The sequence below is a fragment of the Rhyacophila brunnea genome, unplaced genomic scaffold (assembly GCF_057557595.1).
Source record: "Rhyacophila brunnea isolate RB1 unplaced genomic scaffold, BYU_Rbru_1.0 scaffold_13, whole genome shotgun sequence".
In the NCBI taxonomy this organism is placed as follows: domain Eukaryota; kingdom Metazoa; phylum Arthropoda; class Insecta; order Trichoptera; family Rhyacophilidae; genus Rhyacophila; species Rhyacophila brunnea.
Window position 1 is genome coordinate 17,144,526 of NW_028232785.1, and position 24,961 is coordinate 17,169,486.

A 24,961-nucleotide genomic window follows, 5' to 3' on the forward strand; every position below is an offset into this window, starting at 1 on the left:
CGCCATCATTATTTTACTGTCATTCAAAGTGTTCGGACATCTCACATCGATAACAACAATGGTAGATCTACGAGTGCATTCGAAAAGTTTCTTGGAAGATTTTATTAGTTGTTTTAAAGACAACCCATCGTTGTGGAAGACGACCAGCCCACTATACAAGAATCGTGATGCCAAGTCCTTGGCGTATGCGGAACTTTTGGAGATTTTAATCAAGGTGGAGCCGCAGGCAAGGGTCGACGATGTTAAAAAGAAAATACAGACATTGAGGTCGGGTTACAGAAAGGAGAGAAATAAAGTAAGGACATCATATCGAAGCGGAGCCGGCACAGACGCAGTTTATCTACCCAAACTGTGGTACTATAAAAATTTGGAGTTCTTGAACGACCTATTGGAAGGTACGTAGGAATGCTTTAAAGCTATTTATTATACACTTGCAGATTATGAAATTGTCGTACCTAGCTCTGAAAGTGACATCACATTAGATTAGCTACTATTAAGCAATTAAAACATACAGCTATGAATCATTTCTAGTCACAATAAAATTTCTTATTCTTTGCCGAGGTAGGTAATAAATAATAATAATATATAGGTACGAGGGAATGCTTTAAAGCTATTTATTATACACGTGCAGACTATGACATTGTCGTATCTCTGAAAGTGACATCGCATTAGATTAGCTACTATTAAGCAATTAAAACATACAGCTATGAATCATTTCTAGTCACAATAAAATTATTTATTCTTTGCTGAGGTAGGTAAGAAATAATAATATATAGGTACGATCATGGCGGTGGAAGCGCGGCTTATTGAGTCGTGGTCGGGTCCCAGGTTCAAATCCTGGGTCTGACAAGTACACATTGAATTTCAATTTGTGTATGAGTCAGAGTATGGACCTAATATGTTGAGCAAGTGGCTGACATCCATTTCTCGTAAAAACAAAATCTGTCAATACAAACCTCCACTCCGTGGAGGTCCATATTATGATCGGACATGGTCGAAAGAAGAAGAAAAGAAATGATCATAAAATCAAAAATCGCTCGAGTTAGGTTCCTTCAGAGACAATCAATAAATCGTCAATCATCAATCAAAATTAATGGTACAGTTTGGTTATGAGGAATACAGCGGAAAACACATTTTGAAAATACCCGATATACTGGATTACACCAATTATACCAATATCAATATTAACCGTATGAAGGAATGGGTACTTAGGGGAGAGATAATAAAAAACAAGTTTGAGTATTATGTTGTATTTTAACAATTTACATTTTGTTTTACAGAATCGAGCTCAATATCCAGCATGGTGGACGATTTGGAAAACATGTCTCCTGATGAGAGTTACTCCAACTCGTTAAACAACGAAGATTGTATTGAGGTAAAACATTTTAACTAAATTGTTACATTGGTTTAATTTATCTATTGCTTATCATACTTTCTTGCCATGTGACAGCCCCGGTAGTATTAAAATATTTTTCGAAATCTCCTCGCGCTTTCTTAGCATTGGCAGTCGAGTTCCGATTAGTCGTTGCTTCCAAAGGCGCTAAGGTGTCCTGTGACCTCAGTCCGAGCTCTATTAAACCTGTCTCAGGATTTTCCCTATCAAGGTCATGAGAAGGAGTATAAGTATGTGTTGATTTGCGACGAAGAAAGTTGTGCAGCACACAGCAAGTTAATACAACTGTATTGATATTTTCAATTTTCATGTTTATTGGAGCTTGAAAAATGCGGAATCTAGCAGCTAAAATGCCAAAAACATTTTCTATAATTCGCCTGGCTCTGCATGTCCGATAATTATATATTCTTTTACTGTGATTTAATTGCCTTTGTGAATACGGCTTTATGAAATCGTTACGTAATGCAAAGGCTTCATCGCCAATATAAACAAATGGCAGTGCATCAGAATTAGCAGTAGGTTTTTTTGGTGCAGGTATTTTTAATCTGCCTTCGTCTAAACGTTTGAAAACATCAGATTTTCTCAGTACGCCTCCCATCAGAAATACGTCCATTTGTTCCAACATCAACATAAATAAATTCATAATTAGCATTTGCAATCGCCATCAAAACAATGCTGTGGAAATGTTTGTAATTATAAAAGTGGGAGCCGGCGCCTGCAGGTGGCACGATTGCAATGTGTTTCCCATCAACTGCGCCCAGGCAATTTGGAAATTACCATTTACTATTAAATTCTTCTGCAATCGTCTCCATTTCTTCGTGCGTATCAGGGAACTGCAACAAAAAATAATCAACATTTTATTTACAGATAGAATATTCGCCTTCAACATCCACGTTGTCGACTACTCCAAGGTCGAATCTCAATAGAGCACCAGAACCCCCATCGTTCAAACGAAAAAAATCGAATGATAGCGCCAACAAAGTGTTAGAATTAATCACCGACAAACTAAGCAAGACTGAAGATGAATTTGATGTTTTTGGCAAAATGATGGCCATGAAACTACGATCGATGTCACAGGGACAAAGATTGCTGGCCGAGAAGCTGATGCATGAAGTTGCCTTTATGGGACAAAGTGACAAAATAATGCCAGCAACTACTGTTCATACTCAACCAGTTTATCGTATATTAAGCAAAAATGTACAAAAGCCGGTATAATAAATTAATGTTTTTTGTATGAATAAATATCTTGTAAAAATATTTGTTTTTTTGTTTGTTTTTATGCCTATAAACCTTAGCTTAAGCGATACAACAAATGGTAAGTATTTGAGCTATGTTAGCAAACCTATATTATTATGTGGCCTCATTTAGAAATCAAATTCCATGCTTGCTTTTCGAAGAATATGACTAGTATTACAATACATTCAACAGGAATAATTAAGCAGCTTGCTTACAGCCTATATGGAGAGTCCTGGCTAGGTACAGCATTCTAGTGGTCTATTGAATATTTAGCATGTCAACGATGGCCTTATTTGTGACTATATATATATCTATCTCAAATGCATCTTGTCTGCCATTCTTATGATGTTGCCGTCTATGATTTATATAGGTAAAACAATCCACTAAACGTTCACTTTATAAGACCAACCAATGTCTACTTGTTAATGATATATTTGTAAATTTGCCCAACTTTATTAGATGACGTATAATATAATACACACCTTGAAATATTCTCCTTTCAAAACGTCAATGATGACTTGGCAAGTTTCGGGAATTATCTTGCCCAGAGTTTGTCTTCCAATCGCAGTTCTATAATGCAAGTCAGTGAATGTTCCGCCGGCAGCCAAAAATCGCAGGGTTGCACATAATCTATCATGAGGAGAAATAGCTTCCCTCATCATAGTATTTTTTTTTTTTAATAAATGGGGAGACCAAATTATACAGTTCTGTGTATACATCCTCCGACATTCGCAAATAATTGCGGAAATCGCTCGGTTGCAAACGCAATTCTCGTATTAAATTTGTGTGGGATAATGTCGTTCATTTCCTTATCCAATGTTTCACCCTGTATTTGTGTACCCTTTGCTTCGTTATTACATTATCTGCCACCCAATAACCCAAAAAACATAAAACGTCGGTATCATTTAACGCCATCACGATCAGTGTTGCCATATTTTGAAAGTGGAATTATAGTACAGAGCCTCCAAAATTATAGTATTTGGAGATAAAATATAGTACGCGTTGTCATCTGTTGAAAATGAAAATTTTCCCAATTTTTCATAGTCGGCTCGTTTTTATTAGGAAAAATATTTCGCCGCGGGCCGCAGGTTCCCGATTTTTCGTGGTCGGCTTGTTTTTTTTTAGGAAAAATTTTCGTCGCGAGCCGCAGGTTCCCGATTTTTCGTGGTCGGCTTGTTTTTTTTGGGAAAAATATTTCGCCGCGGGCCGCAGATTTCCAAATTTTCGAAGACCACTCGATTGCGAAATGGCAAATGCAGAATTATAGTACTTTTATATAAAATTATAGTACGATTATCAAAATTATAGTATTTTGGGCGTACTATACCTATTTTATATCGTACATAGTACGCGGACCAAAATTATAGTACAAATACTATAATTATAGTACGGTTGGCAACACTGATCACGATTTAACTGTCAGATATACGTATATTATCTATGCTGTCAAAGTCGACTGTTTTACTCGTCAAATTAATTATATACTCGTTTCGTTGAACGTCTGTTGGCCAGTAGCAGAACGTAGAAAAATCTGAAGACTTATTGTCGTCGGACTTTTGGCTCGCCAATGGAGCGCTGGCATTATAGTTATATACCTACTTACTACGAATATGAAGGCTGTTTTTTTTAAGCTCGATTAAACTTTCAATCGTAAAAAATATGTAGCAAGAAAAAATAAACTTTTAGGTAGGTAACCTTTATTATTCGAATTTGACTTTGAAGTCCTTGAGATAGGGTTTGCTCTTTCTTCTTCGCGTGAGGATATAATTTTATATTCAACTAATTTATTTTCCTTTTTCCGTCGTTCCTGTTTTTATTTACTGGTCATACCCACGCGTAAATTTTTTATGTATGTAATTTGGGATTCTTTTGTCTTCATTTTGCCATGGATTTGCCTTTTGACAGTTTCAGATGTAGCCTATGATTTGACGTTTCTAATTATCAAAAAAATTATCTTGGACGAACGTTAAGTGATAGTTAAGTGAACGTTAAGTGATCAGTGATTATGGCGCAACATCTGAATTACCGTGAGGAGGATATTCTAAAAGCAATGGACAACAGACGGCGAAGCAGAACTGCTACAGGAGGAAAAGTTCAACGTAGGTACGAGCGTCGATTAAGATGCTAATGTTTGAGGTATCCTCGTTACGTACCTTATTTCAGCAGGGGGACCAGCAAGGAGTGTCACAACGCCCAAAAAACAATTCTTGCCCCTACGGTCGTAGAGTTAGGTCTAAATGACAAGTTGCGTCGGTGCGACCACTCGTCATCAGCTAACCATCTGACGAAGAGGACCATCGCAGCCCTCCAGAATGCGATGTTTTCCCATCGGGACAGCTTCTGAAAGCGTATGCAAGGGTTAGTGGATTGGGCAACCAATCCTCAAAAAATCATAACAGCGATGAGCCTGTACCAAAAAATCGAAGGGTGTTTTGGGGACAACACATAATAAAATTTGCGAGAACATGACTCAGATCCTTACCGGAAGGATACCTTCACTCGGGAGGCACTATCAAGGATTACTCCGAGCTTAAAGTCGCGGAAGGCCCTCGAACTCAAATTATGGCCGGGGTACTCCCAAGGGGCGACGTCCTGTGGGAAGGGAGTTCTCCATCGGAGGTACGGGCTCCACCAGGGATCCGTACTCTAAGCGAAGGTGACCGCATCTGGACGACCAATAACATTGGGGACCGCCTAAGAGACTTTCGGGGAGTCTGGATGGCTTAGTGTACCCCCCCCCCCCAACATTGGTAAAAAATAATAGCCGTAGCCCGCATACCTTTTGTGCGGATACCACTATTGGTAAGTCCTTCTTTACTTTTACGGAAAGATTTTAAAACGCAACAATCAGCAGAGGTCACTCTCGAGATCGAGGACTTAAAGAACTCAGGGGTTCTAGAAGAAGCGGGTCAAACCCCCAGTTTTTCTCTCAACCCTGTTTCTGATCAAGAAAAAAGACGGGGCTCTATGCCCTGTTTTCAACCGAAAGCGTTTGAATGCGTTCCTACAGCCAAAGCCATTCAAACTAATTCACCATTGCGAGGTTGCAGCCGTCTTACAAACAGAAGACTGGCTAGTAATAATAGATCTAAGCCAGGCGTCCCTCCAGGTACCAATGGCTTCTCAACATCGTCGATTTGTTCGACTAGCCTATCAAGGGGAGCTCCTACAATTCACGTCACTCCCGTTCGTGCTGCCAACCGCTCCGATTATGTTGGCATCCCTGACCAATTGGGTCGCCGAACGCCTACGAAAGAATGGCTGAGAATATTCACTTACCTAGACGACTTCTTAGTAGCCAACCAATACGAGAAACAGTCTCGGTTCAGGTGGAATACAGGATAACCTTCCTACAGTCTTTAGGGTGGTTAATAAATATTAAAAGATCCTGTCTGAACCCAAGCCAACAATGAGGGTCCCTGGACATCACGTAGGACACACACACCAAGCGGAGGTTCCTGTCGCCGGAGAATTGTGTAGCACTCCGTCACCATCTGCTAATGCAGGTACAAAAAGGCAGTTGGTCCCTCAGACAGGCACATATCCAATCCCTTCTGGGGCGACTCAACTTCACATCCTACCTCCACGAGGAAGGTTGCATTGCCGACGGCTACAACGCTCCAGTCATCAATATGGCCGAGGTCCCATCCTCGCCAATTGATGACAATCCCACCACAGGCCCAACGGGACATCACGCGGTGGCTCTAGGCGATAGGATCCTCAGAGTTGACATAACGCAGGTACAAAAAGGCAGTTGGTCCCTCAGACAGGCACATATCCAATCCCTTCTGGGGCGACTCAACTTCACATCCTACCTCCACGAGGAAGGTTGCATTGCCGACGGCTACAACGCTCTAGTCATCAATATGGCCGAGGTCCCATCCTCGCCAATTGATGACAATCCCACCACAGGCCCAACGGGACATCACGCGGTGGCTCTAGGCGATAGGATCCTCAGAGTTGACATAACGCAGGTACAAAAAGGCAGTTGGTCCCTCAGACAGGCACATATCCAATCCCTTCTGGGGCGACTCAACTTCACATCCTACCTCCACGAGGAAGGTTGTATTGCCGACGGCTACAACGCTCCAGTCATCAATATGGCCGAGGTCCCATCCTCGCTAATTGATGACAATCCCACCACAGGCCCAACAGGACATCATGTGGTGGCCCTAGGCGAAAGGATCCTCAGATTTGACACAACGCGGGTACAAAAAGGCAGTTGGTCCCTCAGGCAGACACATGTTCAATCCCTTCTGGGGCGACTTAACTTCGCATCCTACCTCCACGAGGAAGGTTGCATTGCCGACGGCTACAAAGCTCCAGTCATTAATATTGTCGAGGTCCCATTCTCGCCAATAGACGACAATCCCACCACAGGCCTAACAGGACATCATGTGGTGGCTCCAGGTGATAGGCTCCTCAGAGTTGACACACATCAATCACTTCCTGATGACAGACGCAGCTGACACAGGCTAGGGAGCCCAACTGAATGAACACCACCTATCAGGTACGTGGGAACAAGACCAGTTACCATGGCATGGCATTCCAACAGGAAGGAAATGTTTGCAATTCAATCTCAGGTACAATCAATCATAGGATCAGATCTGCTTCTGCAGACAGACAACAAAACAGTGGTGCCATACATCAACAACGAGGGCGGCACAAAATCTGTCACCCTCCTAAACCTATGCCGACAGACACTAGTATTTACCAGTCTAGCCAACATCATGTTTACTACATTATACACAACTGCGTGGCAGATCATCTCTCCCGCAGACAACTCATTCCCGAATGGCACCTAATCAACACCGCAACCACCCCCCTGTTTCTGTTCCCGAGGTGGATTTATTCGCAAGCGAAACAGCACATGTCATTGCAACGTATGTGTCACGAGACGTTACAGACAGTGGCGCGCTGTTTCACGACGCCTTCAGCCGAGTGTATGACTTCAGATTGGCGTGAATATTTCCCCCACCAAACTTAATTTCACGAGTCCTAGCGCACCTGAACTCAGAAAAGGGGAAGTACTTACTAGTGGCACCGAGCTGGAAATAATGCTTTTGGGGAGTGGACTTACGAAAAAGGGCGATAGTACCTCCTTATACAATGCCGCACCTACATACCGTCGCTATAGGATTTGTTTCCCGAATATCCATTTTTGTCGAAATCGACATTTTAATGCAGTTCACTTTCTTTTATCGAACTCTACCGAAATCATTTATAAAAAAAATATTTTTTTTATCTAGGAACAGAGATATTTTTTTGAAAAACCCGAATACGCCATGTTAAGTTACAATTACTCCGTGTTGTTCTCCCGAATGTCCAACTATTCGTACCTGAATATCCAAGTTAATTTCGGTCGAAATAAATCTCTGGCTGAGTTTTTATTTCCCGAATATGACTTTTAGCCAATCAAACCGCGTTGACGCCGTGCATCTCGCTCCCACATTCACGCTGTCCAGCTCTAAAACAATCACGCCCACTTTCATATTTTTCGGCTGTCCGGAATGCTCTTTCAAATTTCGTCTTATTGATATTGTTTTTAAAGTTACTATTGTTTTAATAGTGAATTCATCAAATTTGAAGAGATTATTTATAGCTGATACATCACCAGTTCGCCCTAAACTTATAGTAAAGTTATGGAAGTGAGTATTTTAACCTAAATAACTGCATTTTGTTTTGATAAATGACACAAAATCCCAACGGTTATATGAATTCTACAGTGTGACCCGGCAACTACTATGACGTAAAAAATAATTATTATTAATTAAACATTGTTTGTCTTTATTTTACTTTTAATCTGGGTATTTCTATGAAAATAAAGGCGATGCTATGATTTATTTTTGAATGCGCTGATAGTTAATTTAATTTAATATGTATGTTAGTAACTATTTATTTGGTGAATATTATATACTTAGGATATTGGTACCTACCTAATATTAGCAGCCAATGGTAATTAATTTATAGATGCTATTATTTTGTGTTGTCATTCCAATAGTAAATATATAATATTTATTTGGTGGTTTGTAATAAGTTTAATTGTTAATTATAGAAATATATAGGTATAATAATATACAGATATATATACATAGTTTTTTTTTTTTTTTTGAAAAAGAATTAATATAAAATTGTTAGCAAGTACGAGTAAGTACCATCATAAAATATTGGAGAAATCCGTGACGTCGGTTAGTAATTGAAGTAGTAGATACCTACTTTTATTTAATAAACAAAAACCGATCGCCAATAGTCGCATGATTTTAAAGAATACTGATGAGCAGGTATTAACAGGCCAATAGTTAAAGTTTGTCGTCATAAGTATGTCACCTCGTAGCATAGTGGATAATTCGTGGACTTGGTCGTAAACCCAGGAGATGCAGGGACGATTCCTGCCGGGTGTCTTACTTTTTTCAAAAAGATTTTTTCTATTGGTTTTAATATATTTTCTCAGAAGTGATTTTCAAAATTATGTATGTTCAATAATTAGAATGGTACATTCTTAAATCTTGTGAATTATTGGTTGAATAAAAAAAAAGATTATTAAAAACTATTTTATTACTTATTACGAAAAAAACCGAAAAAAGCGAATGCCGCATGTTATTATTACCTACGAACTTGGGTTATTACGATCATTAGGTATTTAAATAGTAAAAGTAATCATTACCAATTATCGTGTAAATAAATATAACATTTGAGGTGCTTACTTTTTAACCACTCAGTAATCCGTGGGCCGTGCAGCAATACGCTACGGTCTTAAGTCCCGAACGTCCATGTATTGTCCCGAATATCCATTATTCTGAGAGAGCGCTAAAAATTTCCCGAATATCCACAACGAGTACTTGTAAATAAAACGCATTTTCTGTGCATTTACTGATTTATACCAGTATATTATTCTTGGAATCTATTCTTAGATAATGTTGCAATCATACAGTGTAGAAAGAATGATTGATACATCTACTGATATTTCAATATACGACAATGAAATTTGTTTTTCGTCTCCTGAAAAATTGACATTTGGTCTATTCGGGAAACAAATCCTATAGCGACGATACGACACTAGTAGGTATGGAGACCAACCGTCCACCTCCAAGGACCCAGGGCCTGTTCCTTTAACTATGGCTAATTTCGGGTCGGGTGGAAATAACATCAAATTGAATGGTGGAAGAAAGGGCACTCCTTACTTTCAGATGGCGGCCTTCGACTCTAACCAGCTTGGAACAAATGGAAGACAATGACATGAGTAACAAGAACCTAATGGATCATAATAGCCCTCAACGAATGGAATTGGCCAGATACCTAGGCAACATGCACAACAAAGAGGGTTTGTCGTACAACACCATCCTGGTGCATAAGTCAGCCATAACCACTTTTTGCAAACCGATTATCATTGTAGATATCAGCATCAACGTGGTAGTACAACACAATATGTTACAGGCAATTTCGGTACATAAAACGAAACCCGTCAAACCACCAGTTTGGGATCCAGGACGAGTGGTAGATCATCTTAGGAAAACAACACCGGTGGAGTACAACCTATTCGAAACCTCTCGCAGGACAGCTACCTACTCGGCTGCTTCTCGCATCGGGACGAAGGGTTCATGGCCTCACACTACTAATAGTAGACAGTGGATTGGTGGAAAAACGTGACTACATAATTGTATGGCCAATGTTTGGCGCAAATACAAATACCGCCAAGCATCGTCAATCGGAATGGAAGCTAAGCGCTTCCACGTGTCAAAACATCGACCCAGTATTATTCTGGTTACGGAAACTCGTCTGCATGTCAAACCCTAGGAGAGGGGAAGGTAGGGATATTTCGGAATTATTTATATCTTCAAGAGGATCACCAAAACCAGCCACCAGGACAGTTATAGGGAATTGGATAAGGTCAGTACTGTTGGAAGCAGGGGTACAAGAACCACCAGGCAGTATCCGCTCAGTGGTGACTTCCTTAAACTGTACATATACCCAATGATAATCTTAAAGAGAGGTATCTGGGGTAGTGAGTCAACATTTCACGACAACTACCAGAGAACGATGGATACACCACCATCAGAAGGGGAAAAGAACCCATTAACTTCTCTATTCAACCATATACATGGAAAGTCACGATGGTCTTTTACCTCGTCAATGAATCATTGTCACATACAGGAATTTGGCATACCCAACACCAGGTGATAACAAATAGAAATTAGTAGAATATATCCTCACGCGAAGAAGAAAGAGCAAACCCTATCTCAAGGACTTCAAAGTCAACATGAATAATAAGAGTTTTATTGGTAGGTAAAACTCCTTTCATTTATTATTCAATAGATCAATACATCAAGGCAAACATACATTTTAAAATGATTTGGGAAATAGATGGGCACCGCGGTTGTCCTTGATGAAGCGCAATCTGGGCGTCTAATATTGGATTCATTTTTTCGGGAACTGCTGTACATTTTTTATGTATTTTTTGAAGTTATACTTCTTTTAGCGCGTTTGGTTAATCAGTGAGTATTTTTGGCGTGTGACATTTATTTTTGAAAAATTATTTAAGTAAGTATTATGAAAAAAAACGCACTCGATTGGACCATCATGTTTGTGTATACATGTGTATAGAAATAAACCTTCTAAAAACTCGATATTTTTAATGTAAACCTTTATGCCGGCACTCCATTGGCACGCAAGTCAGACGATTTCCAGTCTTCGGACTTTTTTTTTCGCGTGGAGCACCCCAGATCTACGGACTTTTTAATCCGCAGACAAGGATTCTTTGGATTTCAATCATGTTTGATATTACTCTCCGAGTTGCCAGATTTCGTCCGTCGATATTAAACAAATAATACGCAATCATTCGGACTGAAAAAAATCTGTAATTGTTTTAATGATTTTAATTGATTAATTTATTAATTTACACATTAGAAAATGAGAGATTTACCAATTATTTTTTTATTTGTATTTATGATATTCATAAAATAAAACGTAAAACTTGTGTTGTTTTCACTACTATATTATTTTATGCAAGTCTACATATAAATAACACAAAATTATAGGATTATCGGAAGACATTACCTACGATAATCGCAACTTTTGACAGGTCTACTTTTTTATTCGTTCGTTGATCAGTAGCATTAATGATACAATGCAAAAAAATATGCAATGTCCTACCTATTACGCAAAATGTATGTAAGTAGGTACCTACATCCGATGTGGCAATAATTTATTAGGTACTCTCTTTTGTCTATGGTATAAGCAATCATCGTCTATAATCACGGCTGCCAGTTTTGCTAAATGTCTGTCAGGATTGCTCAGAATTATTGATTTATTGTGACACGATAATCCATAAAATGGACGTAAATCGCGATGCAATTGACTTTGAACCTGATGGAGATAAGCAACATTTGTTCGATATGTCTTTACAAGGAAATAACACAAAGTCAAATACTTACATCAAACAAGAGTATGCTGACGATGCCGAGGTTAGTTTTTCGAAGGTTATTGATTATAAAAAACATGCCTGATCAATTAGCGTTTGTTTTTTTATCGATAATATTGTTGTAATACATTGTATTGTGATCTTTCTTAGGATAAACATTCTCAGAAACAATCAACAAATGACGCCAACGATATAAGTGAACAGGAGAAAAGTGTATCTCCGAAAGAAATATGTGGTCATTTCGGAAATCGAATTGGAAATTTTTCTATAGCCGTGGAAGGAAACAATTTAACAATTTCACCCATTGTAATTACTCTAAATGAGTCGCCAGTAATGGTAAAACCTAATGATTTAAATAAGGTAAGTCTGCAACGTTCGTTTTGAATTAACATTGTCATTATCGTACCTAGTAGATTTTTGGGTTTCCACCGTGTGTCCTTCTCATGGCCCCCACAGAAGGGGGGAGCTGACAGGGCTCTAGCCTAGGGGCCCAAGCTCAGGAAGGGCCCGGCCGAGTCGATCAGATGAGTGAGATAAACACAGACCACAAATTTGCTCTAATTGTAAAAAAAAGTCGCCTGCGGCGCTATTTTACTTCCATAATTATTAATAATTCAAATATCTGATTGTACGATGCAATTTTTAACTGTCTGCCGATACTCGACAACTCCATAATTCAGATGGATGTACATAAATTAAAAATACAAAAAATCGCTAAAAATACACCTTAATTTGACCTCGTACTCCATGGAAAATGCTAATGTGGCGCGTCACACTGCCTTTACCCTTAGTGATAGGTAGGGGGGCACGCTTCAGGATTGGTCCTTGTTCCTTCTTCACTAAGAAGGATGAAGGACACACGGTGTAAACCCAAAAATCTACTACGATAAAAAACAACCGTGTAAGCCTCAAATAACATTATATTCTTATTATTAAAGTTAAAACAATATAGAGAGGTAGTAATTTACTGGGTCCACATAATTGAGCTACGTCCGGTTTCGTCCGCTTAGAGGACATTCAGTGGCGGCTCGACGACTTTCCACGTGGAGGGGTTTATCCATTAATTATTAAATATATATACCTACATACTTGTTCATATTATAAATTATGTACCAAGCTAATTATAATAATATGTTTTGTTTAATGAGGAAATGAGTAATTTTTCAGAATAAATAATATGATTATCTGAGTCGTTACTTAATCACATCTAAAAAGCGTGCTTAAAAATGATAACTTTATTAATTATAATAATTAATTTTTACCATTATCAGTTTTAAACAACGACATACAGCGAGCGTTTTTATTCACCTAGAGGTTATTTTATTCGCTCCCTAGTATATGTATACTAACGCTAATGCAGTGACGTCCCGTAGGGGAAGGCAGATTGAGCGTCGCTTGGGGGCGGCAGTTACCCAATGGGCGGCAAATCGGGGAGAATCACTAGGTATTTAATAAATAGAAAAATTCATTAAAAAATTCGGCTCGCTGGTTGGAAACAAATGTATTATTTACGTACTATAAAAGAGGATTTTTTGTCGGTTTCACGATGTCTAGTTTACTTCCGTTATCCTTAGACATCCGTTCTTGGTGAACAGCATTGACAAGTTCATAGGTAATTTAAAATGTATCCAAATATGTTTGCCAGTCACTCGCGAGTTTTGGAAGTTGTCATGTATATTTTTAAATGTACCTATTTGGAACCGTATACACGCAATTTATTGTCTATTGAAGGAGATATGGGATTTATATTAGATTTAGTGAAAGACATATTGTAATGTATCCATACAATACATTTATTAGATATTGGAATCATGCATAGATGATAAAGTACCCACTGTATAAAAAAAAATGTGGGGCATTTTGGCACTGCCTAGGGGCGGCATTTTGACTAGGGACGTTACTTCGCTAATGCATTCACATCCTTTGTAGAACGAGATTTGTACCACGGCGACGGGATGGGACTGAGTGATCCCCGGTCAACGAAAAATAAACGCAATAACTTTCTCAATTTGTGTCAGCGTCAAATAAACCGTATTTAATTTAATTATTTATTATATCATGTTATTACATAATAAACTACAATCATTGCTTTATTTATTATTTGTATAATAATAAGAGATACCTATCTCTATAAAATTGCGATGGGTTTAGATGGATAAAATAAAATAAATAGTTCATTTTAATCATGTAATTAAGTAGGTATATTATGACAATGATAAAAATATCAGATGTGTATTTTTGACATGATAAATATGTGGGGATGGTCTCTACGAACCCTTAAGCTAAAGCCGCCCCTGAGGACATTATTACCTAATCTACATAACATAGCTAATGGATGTTTGAGAATGATCAGCGTATTGATACAATTTTGTCAAAAAAAGATGTCCGTTATACAACAATCTCCTCCCTGGGACCTTATGTTGTAACTTGTGAGTTGAAGTCGCCCGGCGACATGACGTCATATGACATCATTGTGACGTACTACCGGAGTGAGTCAATATATCATATCTTTATACAATTATTATAAACCAATCATTATTCGTAAAATGTTTATCACATTTAAATGGCCAAGGACATAGCTTATAATCATTATCTTTAAAAACTGTGTTAATCGTGCCCATTTCTTGAATAATAAAATGCCTAATTCCTGTCAAATTTGGGATCACAAAGATTATAAAATATATTTTTTTATCGTAAATATGTCACTATATAATGTTAACATTAATTTTACTAATGGTTATGTAAATGCGTATAAAAATTAATGAACCTAAAAAATCTTAACACCGCTGCACATGTATGAACTGAAATATGATTATATTCGAAAACATTAGGGCGAGATGTTTAAAAGAATACTATTTTATCTAATAAAAATATTTTATGCAGTCATCAAATATTTAAAATAAATATAAAGGATAATAAGGCTTCAAAATTATGTAAATAGATTATCTACAACGTTTAAGGAATGTCCAGGGTTATGCTCTGAAAATACCATAAAAGCTCCATTTAGACCCATGCTGAGCATGTGGGCCCTTAAGTTGACCGAATGGAATATTATTGCTATGAATTCTGCATAATACAATCCAATATCTACTTATTTTAATAAACTTAGGTGATTATCGAAATATCACTTTATTATAAGAAAATTATACGACGAGCATTGTCTTTTCTCATCAAGGATTGACGTTCTACTAATCACGCAGACTACGCAGTAACTAGTGGCGAAGGGTGGAGGTAGTCAGTTTAGATTAGACATAAATGGTGTACACTAAACATTGTCAGTCATACTTTTTTCCATTGAACTTAGAATACAATTTACAGATTGTTCTCGTTAGTTTTAAATATTTAATTAAGCCCCACCACACCAAACCATAATGCTTTAGGTAGGTAAGCTATGGGCGATCTGCACTGCGACTGCACACCAGTTCACGCGGTCTTAAAAAGTCGCTTCTAGGACACTCAGCACGACATTAAAGGGCGCTTAACGCTCGTTACTCTATGGTATACGTTTGCAGAACGGGTATGGAGGCATGGCAGGTGGCTGAGAGAAAACCAAGTGTGTGCTGGTACATTTGCATCTGCGAATATTTAGGGTTAAAATTTCACCATCTTTTTTTGGTCGTGTGCTAATGACTAAGGATCGTGTCCATTTTTAAATTTTGCCATCATTTGAGCGACGAAGACTTTCCATTCTTCTCGATCTTCCGCTTCTCCACCATGATGGCAACATTATTGAATCCGGTAGGCATAAATCCAGCCAATATCGTAAGGCATAATATTGCAGAACCTCGCCGAATTCGTTTCAGCACACTATATTATTATTTCACCATAAGAATACACTTATCTCCTTTTTTATTAATACAATTAATGTATTTTTTATAGATACCCTCAAAATACTCTACTTCTGTAAAATTAGAGACTGATTTAGAGCGGTTTGAGTCAGAGAATGAGATTGTTCAAGAAGATGTAGAGCAAAGCAACTATGATTACTCTCAACCATCTTGCTCTTATTCCGAATGCAACCCAGGAAATCAGGTATATAGCAAACTCTTCATTTAAAATAACCTAAAACGAAAGACACATAGTAATATTAATACTATCGGCTGAAGGTACTTGATGGAATTTGAATTTAAATTCTAATGGATTCAAGCTCTGTACTATTCCATTTAAGTTGTTTTTTGCGACCTGGGTTTCACCTTTCGTAATTTTCATATTTGTATATATGAGAATGCATGGATGAGGATTTAGGTATGAATATGTGTGTTTATACATATATATTATATTAGGTGAGTTTATATATATTATATTAGGCGAGTTTATATGCAAAGTTTTTTTTTTTTTAAATAATGTTATAAAAAAGTAGGTACCATATAAAAGTATTATTAAAGATTAATATCTCATTAGTTAACTCCATTAACTATTTTTCTTAGAATTGACGATTTACACCTCTTGAGTGTAGTATTTTTATTGTTTATAAAGAGTAACTATGTATTATTAGGTTTTGACGATTTATTATAATATGCTATCGAGTGTTTTGTTATTAATAAGAAGTTCGTATCATTGAACCTGAACTGAACGAATCAAATGGCACCGTTGGATTTATTTGATTTGGAACCGTTTGGTAGAATGTCCACGGAAACGCTTTTCTGACAACTAATTAGTGTTGCCAGTACTTAAAATTAATTCATAATATATTAGTCTCTAAAACAGAAACATATTTGAAACGTCAACTTGTTATGGAATTCTAACCTCCTATCGTGGTCTACTATAATACAAATTTAACAAACTGTCGTATTCATTCATTTTAAATATACAATATATAAAGAATGCTTCATAAATAGGTAGCCATTTAGTTAATTTATAAGATTTATAGGTATGACGAGTTTTTAAAAATTACTTTTGATTAGAGCTTTTCATAATTGACCACTTGTTCATGTCGACAGTATGATATTGTGACTTAGACGACAATCGAACATATTAAATTCGCTGGGTAATATAAAGATCATTCCGGGTTGATTTAACGCAGTTTGTAGTTTAGAATCTCCGTTACAAAATATAAATAAAATGAAAATAAATTCTTTGTCTGACATAATAATTATGGTAATGATATTAAATCGAACTTGCATAGAAAATAGTGCTGGATTTTGAGATAATAACACCAAAAGCGGCATCTTGTTCGCGTATGGTTACTTATGAATAATAGGTATTGATTATTAATCTATAATACATATAATTCAAGTGAACTCCTATGGTGTAAATATCTAACATATTAATATGAACACCTCACGATATATAAATGCCGAAATGCCAATACACTTTGACAGATTGCCATTAGTCTATGGATCGTCCGAATTGGTTTGACGTTTCATGTCAAACCATTTCTGATGGTCCGAGAACGGTTTGATTTTCAATGATACACTGAACCAAACGTCAAATCTCAAACCATTTCCGGTCAACTACAATTTGTATGTATATTGTCTATGGTTTAATTTGATTTGTTTCGTTCATGTTGAAAGAAACGAACCTAAGATAGGGATTTTACTAATTAGGTTTTTTACTGATACTTCAACGATTCATAATTTGTTCATTGTATTTTTAGTGACCTTTGACTTGATAGGTAGGTAATGGAGTTTTTACCTACTTTATTGTATTGATTTATTTTATAAGCTAGAGTTAAAAGTGCTCGTTGTCAGTGTGTGTTTACCTTTGGTGAGTGTACACGACGACTGAAGATGCCGAAAGGCAAAACCCGGGTCGCAAAAAACGACTTAAATGGAATAGTACACAGTTTAAATCCATAAGAACACATAGTTATATTACTTATACAAATATCCACTCTTCTTCTTCTAAATTCTATCCGCCCTGCAAGATAAGATTCCCACATATCTTTAAGATTTTTAAATAATATTCTGTAATATACATATGTCATTTGCCTATATTGCCTTCTTATAGTTGAGTCCTGCAACCACTGCCATGACCTTTTCCGGTAGCCTCGGAATATTAGAGAGAGAAGTACAAGAGCCATGCGATGAAATACAGGTTGACTATCAAGACATTAAAAAAGAATTGGGGCTATATGAAGCGATTACTAATATAGTCAGTCGCACTGTTAAACGTAATCATATTATACAATCCAACGTCACAGATCCCGAAATATTAGTAGCTGTTATAAAGTTGGAGAAAAAATCATTTTATAACAAAAACTTTGTGTGCAGTTTTTGTTTTGATTTTTTTGCTTCGCTGTCTATATTAAAGTTTCACAAAACGTGTCATGAAATATCAATAGCGGATAAAATGGAAAATTACAAAAGCATTCGATCAGATTTCAAGAATCTGAGAAATTCTGAAGAAATGCAATATAAATGTGACCATTGTAATTACTCATGCATAAGACCTAGTGCTTTGAAAGTACACAAAATGACTCATTCTGATGACAAGCCTTTTAAATGTAACCAATGTAATTACTCTTGTTATCAATCTTGTTATATGAAAACACACAAAATGACTCATTCTGGTGAAAAGCCTTTTCAATGCGACCATTGTAATTACTCATGTATAAGATTTAATGATATGATCAGGCACAAAACGACTCATTCTGGTGAAAAGCCACTAAAATGTGACCAATGTAATTACTCTTGTAATCAATCTCGTTATATGAAAACACACAAAATGACTCATTCTGGTGAAAAGCCTTTTCAATGCGACCATTGTAATTACTCATGTATAAGATTTATTGATATGATCAGGCACAAAATGACTCATTCAGGTGAAAAGCCACTTAAATGTGACCAATGTAATTACTCTTGTAATCAACCTGGTTGTATGAATAAACACAAAATGATTCATTCTGGTGTAAAACCACTTAAATGTGACAATTGTGCATACTCTTGCATACAATCTAGTGCTTTGAAAGTACACAAAATGACCCATTCTGATGAAAAGCCTTTTAAATGTGACCAATGCAATTACTCTTGTATTCAATATCGTTATATGAAAACACACAAAATGACTCATTCTGGTAATCAACCTGTTTGTATGAATATACACAAAATGACTCATTCTGGTGTAAAGCCACTTAAATGTAACAATTGTGAATACTCTTGCATACAATCTAGTGCTTTGAAACTACACAAAATGACTCATTCTGGTGAAAAGCCTTTTAAATGTGACCATTGTAATTACTCATGTATAAGATTTAGTGTTATGAACAGGCACAAAATGACTCATTCTGGTGAAAAACCACTGAAATGTGACAATTGTGAATACTCATGTCTTAGATCTAGTGCTTTGAAAATGCACAAAATGACTCATTCTGGTGAAAAACCATTTCAATGCGACCATTGTAATTACTCATGTATAAGATTTAGTGATATGAACAGGCACAAAATGACTCATTCTGGTGAAAAGCCATTTCAATGCGACCAATGCAAGTACTCTTGTAGTGTATCTAGTGTTTTAAAAATACACAAAATGACTCATTCTGGTGAAAAGCCATTCAAATGTGACCAATGTAATTACTCTTGTAATCAATCTGGTTCTATGAAAACACACAAAATGACTCATTCTGGCGAAAAGCCATTTAAATGCGACCAATGCAAGTACTCTTGTAGTATATCTAGTGTTTTAAAATTACACAAAATGAATCATTCTGGTGAAAAGCCATTCAAATGTGACCAATGTAATTACTCTTGTAATCAATCCGGTTCTATGAAAACACACAAAATGACTCATTCTGGTGAAAAGCCATTTCAATGCGACCAATGCAAGTACTCTTGTAGTATATCTAGTGTTTTAAAAATACACAAAATGACTCATTCTGGTGAAAAGCCATTCAAATGTGACCAATGTAATTTCTCTTGTAGGACATCTGGTATACTGAAAAAACACAAAACAACTCACGTTCGTAATAATATATTGTAATCATTTTGAATGTTACTATGCAATATACACTGTTCGGTTATCAGGAATACAGCGGAAAACACATTTTGAAAATACCCGATATACTGGATTATTTGTTAGTTTGGGTTAGGTTAGGTTGGGTTAGGTTAAGTTAGATTAGTTTTGGTTAGGTTAATCTAACAAATAATCCAGTTTATCGGTTATTTTCAAAATGTGTTGTATTACGCTGAAACGCTGTATTCCTGATAACCGAACAGAACCACAATTTCGTACCAACACAATTCGCATATAAAATCACGCTGACCTTTTTTAATCGTAATAATTATCTTGTTTCATATTTTATAAGTCATTGATGAAGACATTATATTATTTAATAGCGTTAGCAAGAAATTTAAAGCGAATAAAAAATGTACTGCATTAATAATTATGGTATGAATATTATAAACTTTCTTACCAATGTGTGAGAAATTATCCGGCAATATGTTTATAATAATAATACGATGTAAAAGTCATTGTTTAAAAATGAACCTCAAGAAAGCGAAACTATTACAAGTATCAAAAATAGCGACACCAGACACCAACACAAATTTTGTCATTAACAGCGAACCAATCGAACGTGTGACCCATTATAAATATTTAGGTGCATGGGTCAATGAGAAATGGGACCAGTCTTAGGAAATAAAAACTAGAATTGAGATCGCAAGAAGCGTCTTTCTCAACATGAGACGCCTCCTTAGCAATCGAGATCTTAACCTAGGTCTGAGACTGTGTATGGTACGTTGTTATGTGCTCTCAATTTTTTTCTATAGTATGGAAGTATGGACGTTAAACCAAGAGATGTCACGGAGACTTGAAGCTTTCGAGATGTGGCTGTATAGACGCATCCTCAAAATTCCGTGGACTGACCGGGTGACAAATGTTGAAGTTTTCAATCGAATGGGGAAGGACCGAGAAGTTCTACGTAGTATCAAAACCGGAAACTACACAACCTCGGCCACATAATGAGAGGACAAAAATACACCATTCCCCAACTTGTCATTCAAGAAAAGATCAATGTGAAACGTAGCAGAGGACGGCGCCGCATTTCGTGGCTTAACCACCTCCGTGATTATTACGAGTGCAGCTCCACTGAACTGGTCCGGGTAGCAGACGACAAAGATAAGATCGCCTTGATGGGGGCCGATCTCCGCTAGGGGATGGCACAATAAGAAGAAGAAATGTCATCAATTGAGTTATCTATCATTTATCATCGTGTGACCAAAAGCACATTTAAAAAACATCAGGACACTTCGTAATATTATGTTTTATTTGTATGGCCCTACTGTTGTGAGATATTATCCTTAATCGATTGTCACATGATAATAAATGTTTGTTTTTAAAAATAGTGTAGGATGCCTTGGATTCTTCGTTTTTTTTTCCTGTCTTGTATTCTCATATCGATAAATATTTTTATCGTTAAATTATAGAAAATGATATGCATGGTGCGTGGCGTTACTTAATACATGGACATTATTTCTACATAAACACAGGTTAACGACTTGCCTATTAATCAAAAATTATTAGAATTGTCTTTGCCCATATCCACCCCTTAATTGGAGCATATGGACACCACGTGGAGCTTCCAAGAAGCCCTGTCGCTTGCCAGTCTTCTTGCTTCGTTCCACGTCAAACCAGCATTCCGTAGCTCGGCCGTATACACTCTATAGATAATATTCAGGGGCCTTCCAGGACGCCAGAATCCGGTCGGCTTGAAGAACAGGCAAGCCAGGTTGGAGTTCTCTTCACTCTCACTCTCAGCGTGATAAGCGTGATGAGAGGCTGCTTGGTGCGTTCTCTTATCTCCTCGTTGCCCCTAAAGTCACCGCACACCCAGTATCCGTCGCAAACATCTGTTTTCGAAGCTCAGTGTATGTTCGCTCTGAGACTTCGTAAGGTGCCATGATTCGCTACCGTAAAGCAGCACCGTCAGAATGCAAGCGTCAAATAGGAGGCAATTGGTTTTGACCATGTACAATCGTTAGTCCCAGACATTCCTCAAGTTTTATTCATTTTTGAACCAGTTGAATGTTGCTCCAGCCTTTCCCATTCGGATAGCGAGCTCTTTCTGCAAAATGCCACCTCCCGTGATGTCGCCCGTAAACCCACGGTGATGGTTAGACACGGCCTCGGTGACCCCAACGACAATGGTGAGCTGCTTGTAGAATTCACTACTCTGAACGTGCTCGCCATTGTAGGCACCGTTTTCCGCACAAAGACATTCACATATACACGTGGACGTCTCCTGATAGATGCAGATTGACTTCTTCTTGCACAGTTTAAAGCACCGTAAGGAACTTCTCGACGTGCGTACTTACAGAGAAGCCGATATCCATAGCGACCATGAGTTACTCATTGGAAATATCTGAGTAAAACTCAGTCGCAAGGAGAGGCCTCCAAAGCGCGAACGTATTGACGTTGAGAAGCTCTGACGCCGCAAAATTCAGATCGACTTCGAGATAGTGTAGATCGTATCTACGAGTGGCACACATTTGAACCCGACCTCAATAAGGCGGACTGGAGTCTAATAAAGAGTGCGATTATGTCGTCGGCCCGTACCGTCCTTGGTACCAGAAGAAGTGAGCAGCCAAAGTGAATGTCTGACGAAACATGGGTTGATATTGGAAAACGAGCCAGGCTTAAAGCCTTGAGAGACGAGGAGACAAACCTCGACCGAACCGAGGACTGCGGACTGACTACCAGACCCATGACAGAGTAGTCAAACGATCCGTGCGGTTGGACAAGCGCAATTTTATGAACCGGCAAATTGAAGCGGCAAAGGAGGCAGCGAGTAGAAATTTCATCAGGAAACTTTTCCGAATCACCCGTGAAGTCTGCTGCAGGCGACCACCGACTCCCGGAAACATTCGTGGCCCCAGTGGAGCAATAGAGTCTGACGCAAAATGCATCAAGAAGATTTGGAAGAATCATTTCTGCGGAGTGCTGACCCGCCCACGTCATTTTGATCCCTTCGACATATCTGCGGGAGCTTTACTTTTGGACATTCCCCGAGCGACTGAGATTTTCGATTGCTCGCCCACACACACAGAGAAAAATCAACTGTGAAAAGGCTCAAGAACGGAAAAGAACGAGGAAATACGGAATTCCTCAATTACAGCCTAAGCGCAATCCTGTACCCTATGTTTCGCCTGATGACAAAAGTGTAGGAAGAAAGCGATGTCCAAGGGACTGGGTGATCGGTGAAATCATCATACTTCACAAAAAGGTGACCCTTTTAGCTGCGACATTTACTGAGACATTACGCTACTCCGTGTTGCGGTAAAGATTTTGGCAAACACCCTCTTGATGAGAATAAGAGACCCAATAATACACGTCCTCAGGAAAAATCAGGACGGGTTTCTACCTCGTAGTGTGTGCAGACCAAATCCACAACCTTCAATGTCTTCTCCAGCAGAGCCATGAGCTGAACAGTACGATGGATTACTGCTTTGTGGATTATGAGAGGCTTTCGACAGTCCGCACCGCCACTCCCTCTGGAGGATACTGGAAACATACGGGATCCCTCCCAAGTCATAATCAAATGCCTGCACTAGAATAGCGAATGCTGTGTCAGAATTGGAGACACTGTCACGGAATGGTTCGTGGTCACGACTGGAACCAGACAGGATTGTGTCCTTGCACCGTTCCGTTTCATCATCCTCTTTGACTTCATACTCCGGAATTCAATACCACCCAACCGAGGCATACTTGTTACCCCCACGGTGAAGCTATGCAACCTGGAAAACGCCGATGACGCTGTCCAGACAGAGACTCAGAGACAGTCGACAGGTTGCATAACAGCTCATCTCGCGTTGGTTGGAAAATCAACGCGAAGAAAACCAACGTTTTGTGTAATAGCACCTGTACTAATCCAGATTTCCCTCTGATTAGCGAGGGACAAAACATCGAGAACTTCGACAGCTTCAAGTACCTGGGGGTTATAATTGTTACTACACAAAAATCCCACGAAATAATTTTTAATTTCCTAGAACTGAATTAACATAACAATACCAGCCATTGGTCTTTGCCAGTCATTGCAATTGACAGACTGAAAGTTTCTTACGACCTATGCTCGTTACTCACTTTTATAACAATTTATATTGTTAGGTATTTCCCTACTTTTAATACATTCCTTTAAATGTGCCACTTTTTGTTTTGTATTGTATTTTTATTATTTTAATTTTCTCTTAACAATTCTCTCTTACACTAGTACATTTCATTTCCATAACATTTCCGATGTATCTATGTTAATATATAGACAACTTAGTTACATAACTGACTCATAATTATTAATATTCTATTTTTATATTTATTATTTCTGTGTATGTATATCTTCACTATCTTGCTCGGCTTGATTACTGTCCGACAGCAAGAAATCGGCGATAACAGGCCGTCGCTGTAGTTGCATATAGGAGACTTCTCAGTGACGTACAAGTCATGGTGGCAACGCGTGCTAGAGGCGTGTTAAATAATGTATCGGCTCTCTATTTAGATGCGAATTCTTTTACTAATAGCAATAAACTAAGAATGAACAATATAGGTAATATAATAATTCTAACATAACTGGAGCGTAAAATAAAATGTTAAATTTGAGGGCACCTCTTGAATTTGAAAACGGAAGTGTGATTAGCTGCACTGGGAGAGATTGTTAGTTCATAGTCTTAACACGTGAGCAAGAGGTTCTTGTTCGACAATATAATATCAATTATATTTGAATACTTTGCTGGCAGTTCACTGATTTTTTTCCCAAAGAATAATTTTAGATAATTTATTATTGTTAGTAGGTACCTACCATGCCCCCCACATCCTGAAGCGGGCCCCCAGGTTAGGATTTTTGGCGGGCCCCCCTACCTATCGCTATGGATTAAGGCACTGTAATGCTCTACAGTAGCGTTTTCCAAATGGTGTACGCGGTAATATTAATGTGTATATTTAGTGTTTTTTTGTATTTTATAATATATATATTTGAATTGTGGAGTTAT

General features: G+C 37.8%; 1 protein-coding gene and 1 long non-coding RNA gene across 2 annotated transcripts; both read left to right on the forward strand.

Annotated features, from left to right (window-relative positions):
• Window positions 1-700: 700 nt before the first annotated feature.
• On the forward strand, window positions 701-2,643 carry LOC147076702 (uncharacterized). Its single transcript, XM_085940430.1, has 2 exons — window positions 701-1,375; window positions 2,261-2,643. The coding sequence occupies exons 1-2, from the start codon at window positions 1,301-1,303 to the stop codon at window positions 2,606-2,608; spliced, it is 423 nt and encodes a 140-aa protein (XP_085796556.1). The 5' UTR covers window positions 701-1,300; the 3' UTR covers window positions 2,609-2,643.
• Window positions 2,644-11,882: 9,239 nt separating this feature from the next.
• LOC147076703 (uncharacterized) lies at window positions 11,883-21,899 on the forward strand. Its single transcript, XR_015069684.1, has 4 exons — window positions 11,883-12,090; window positions 12,198-12,407; window positions 15,927-16,079; window positions 17,997-21,899. It is a non-coding gene; the product is annotated as an uncharacterized LOC147076703 (long non-coding RNA).
• Window positions 21,900-24,961: the final 3,062 nt, after the last annotated feature.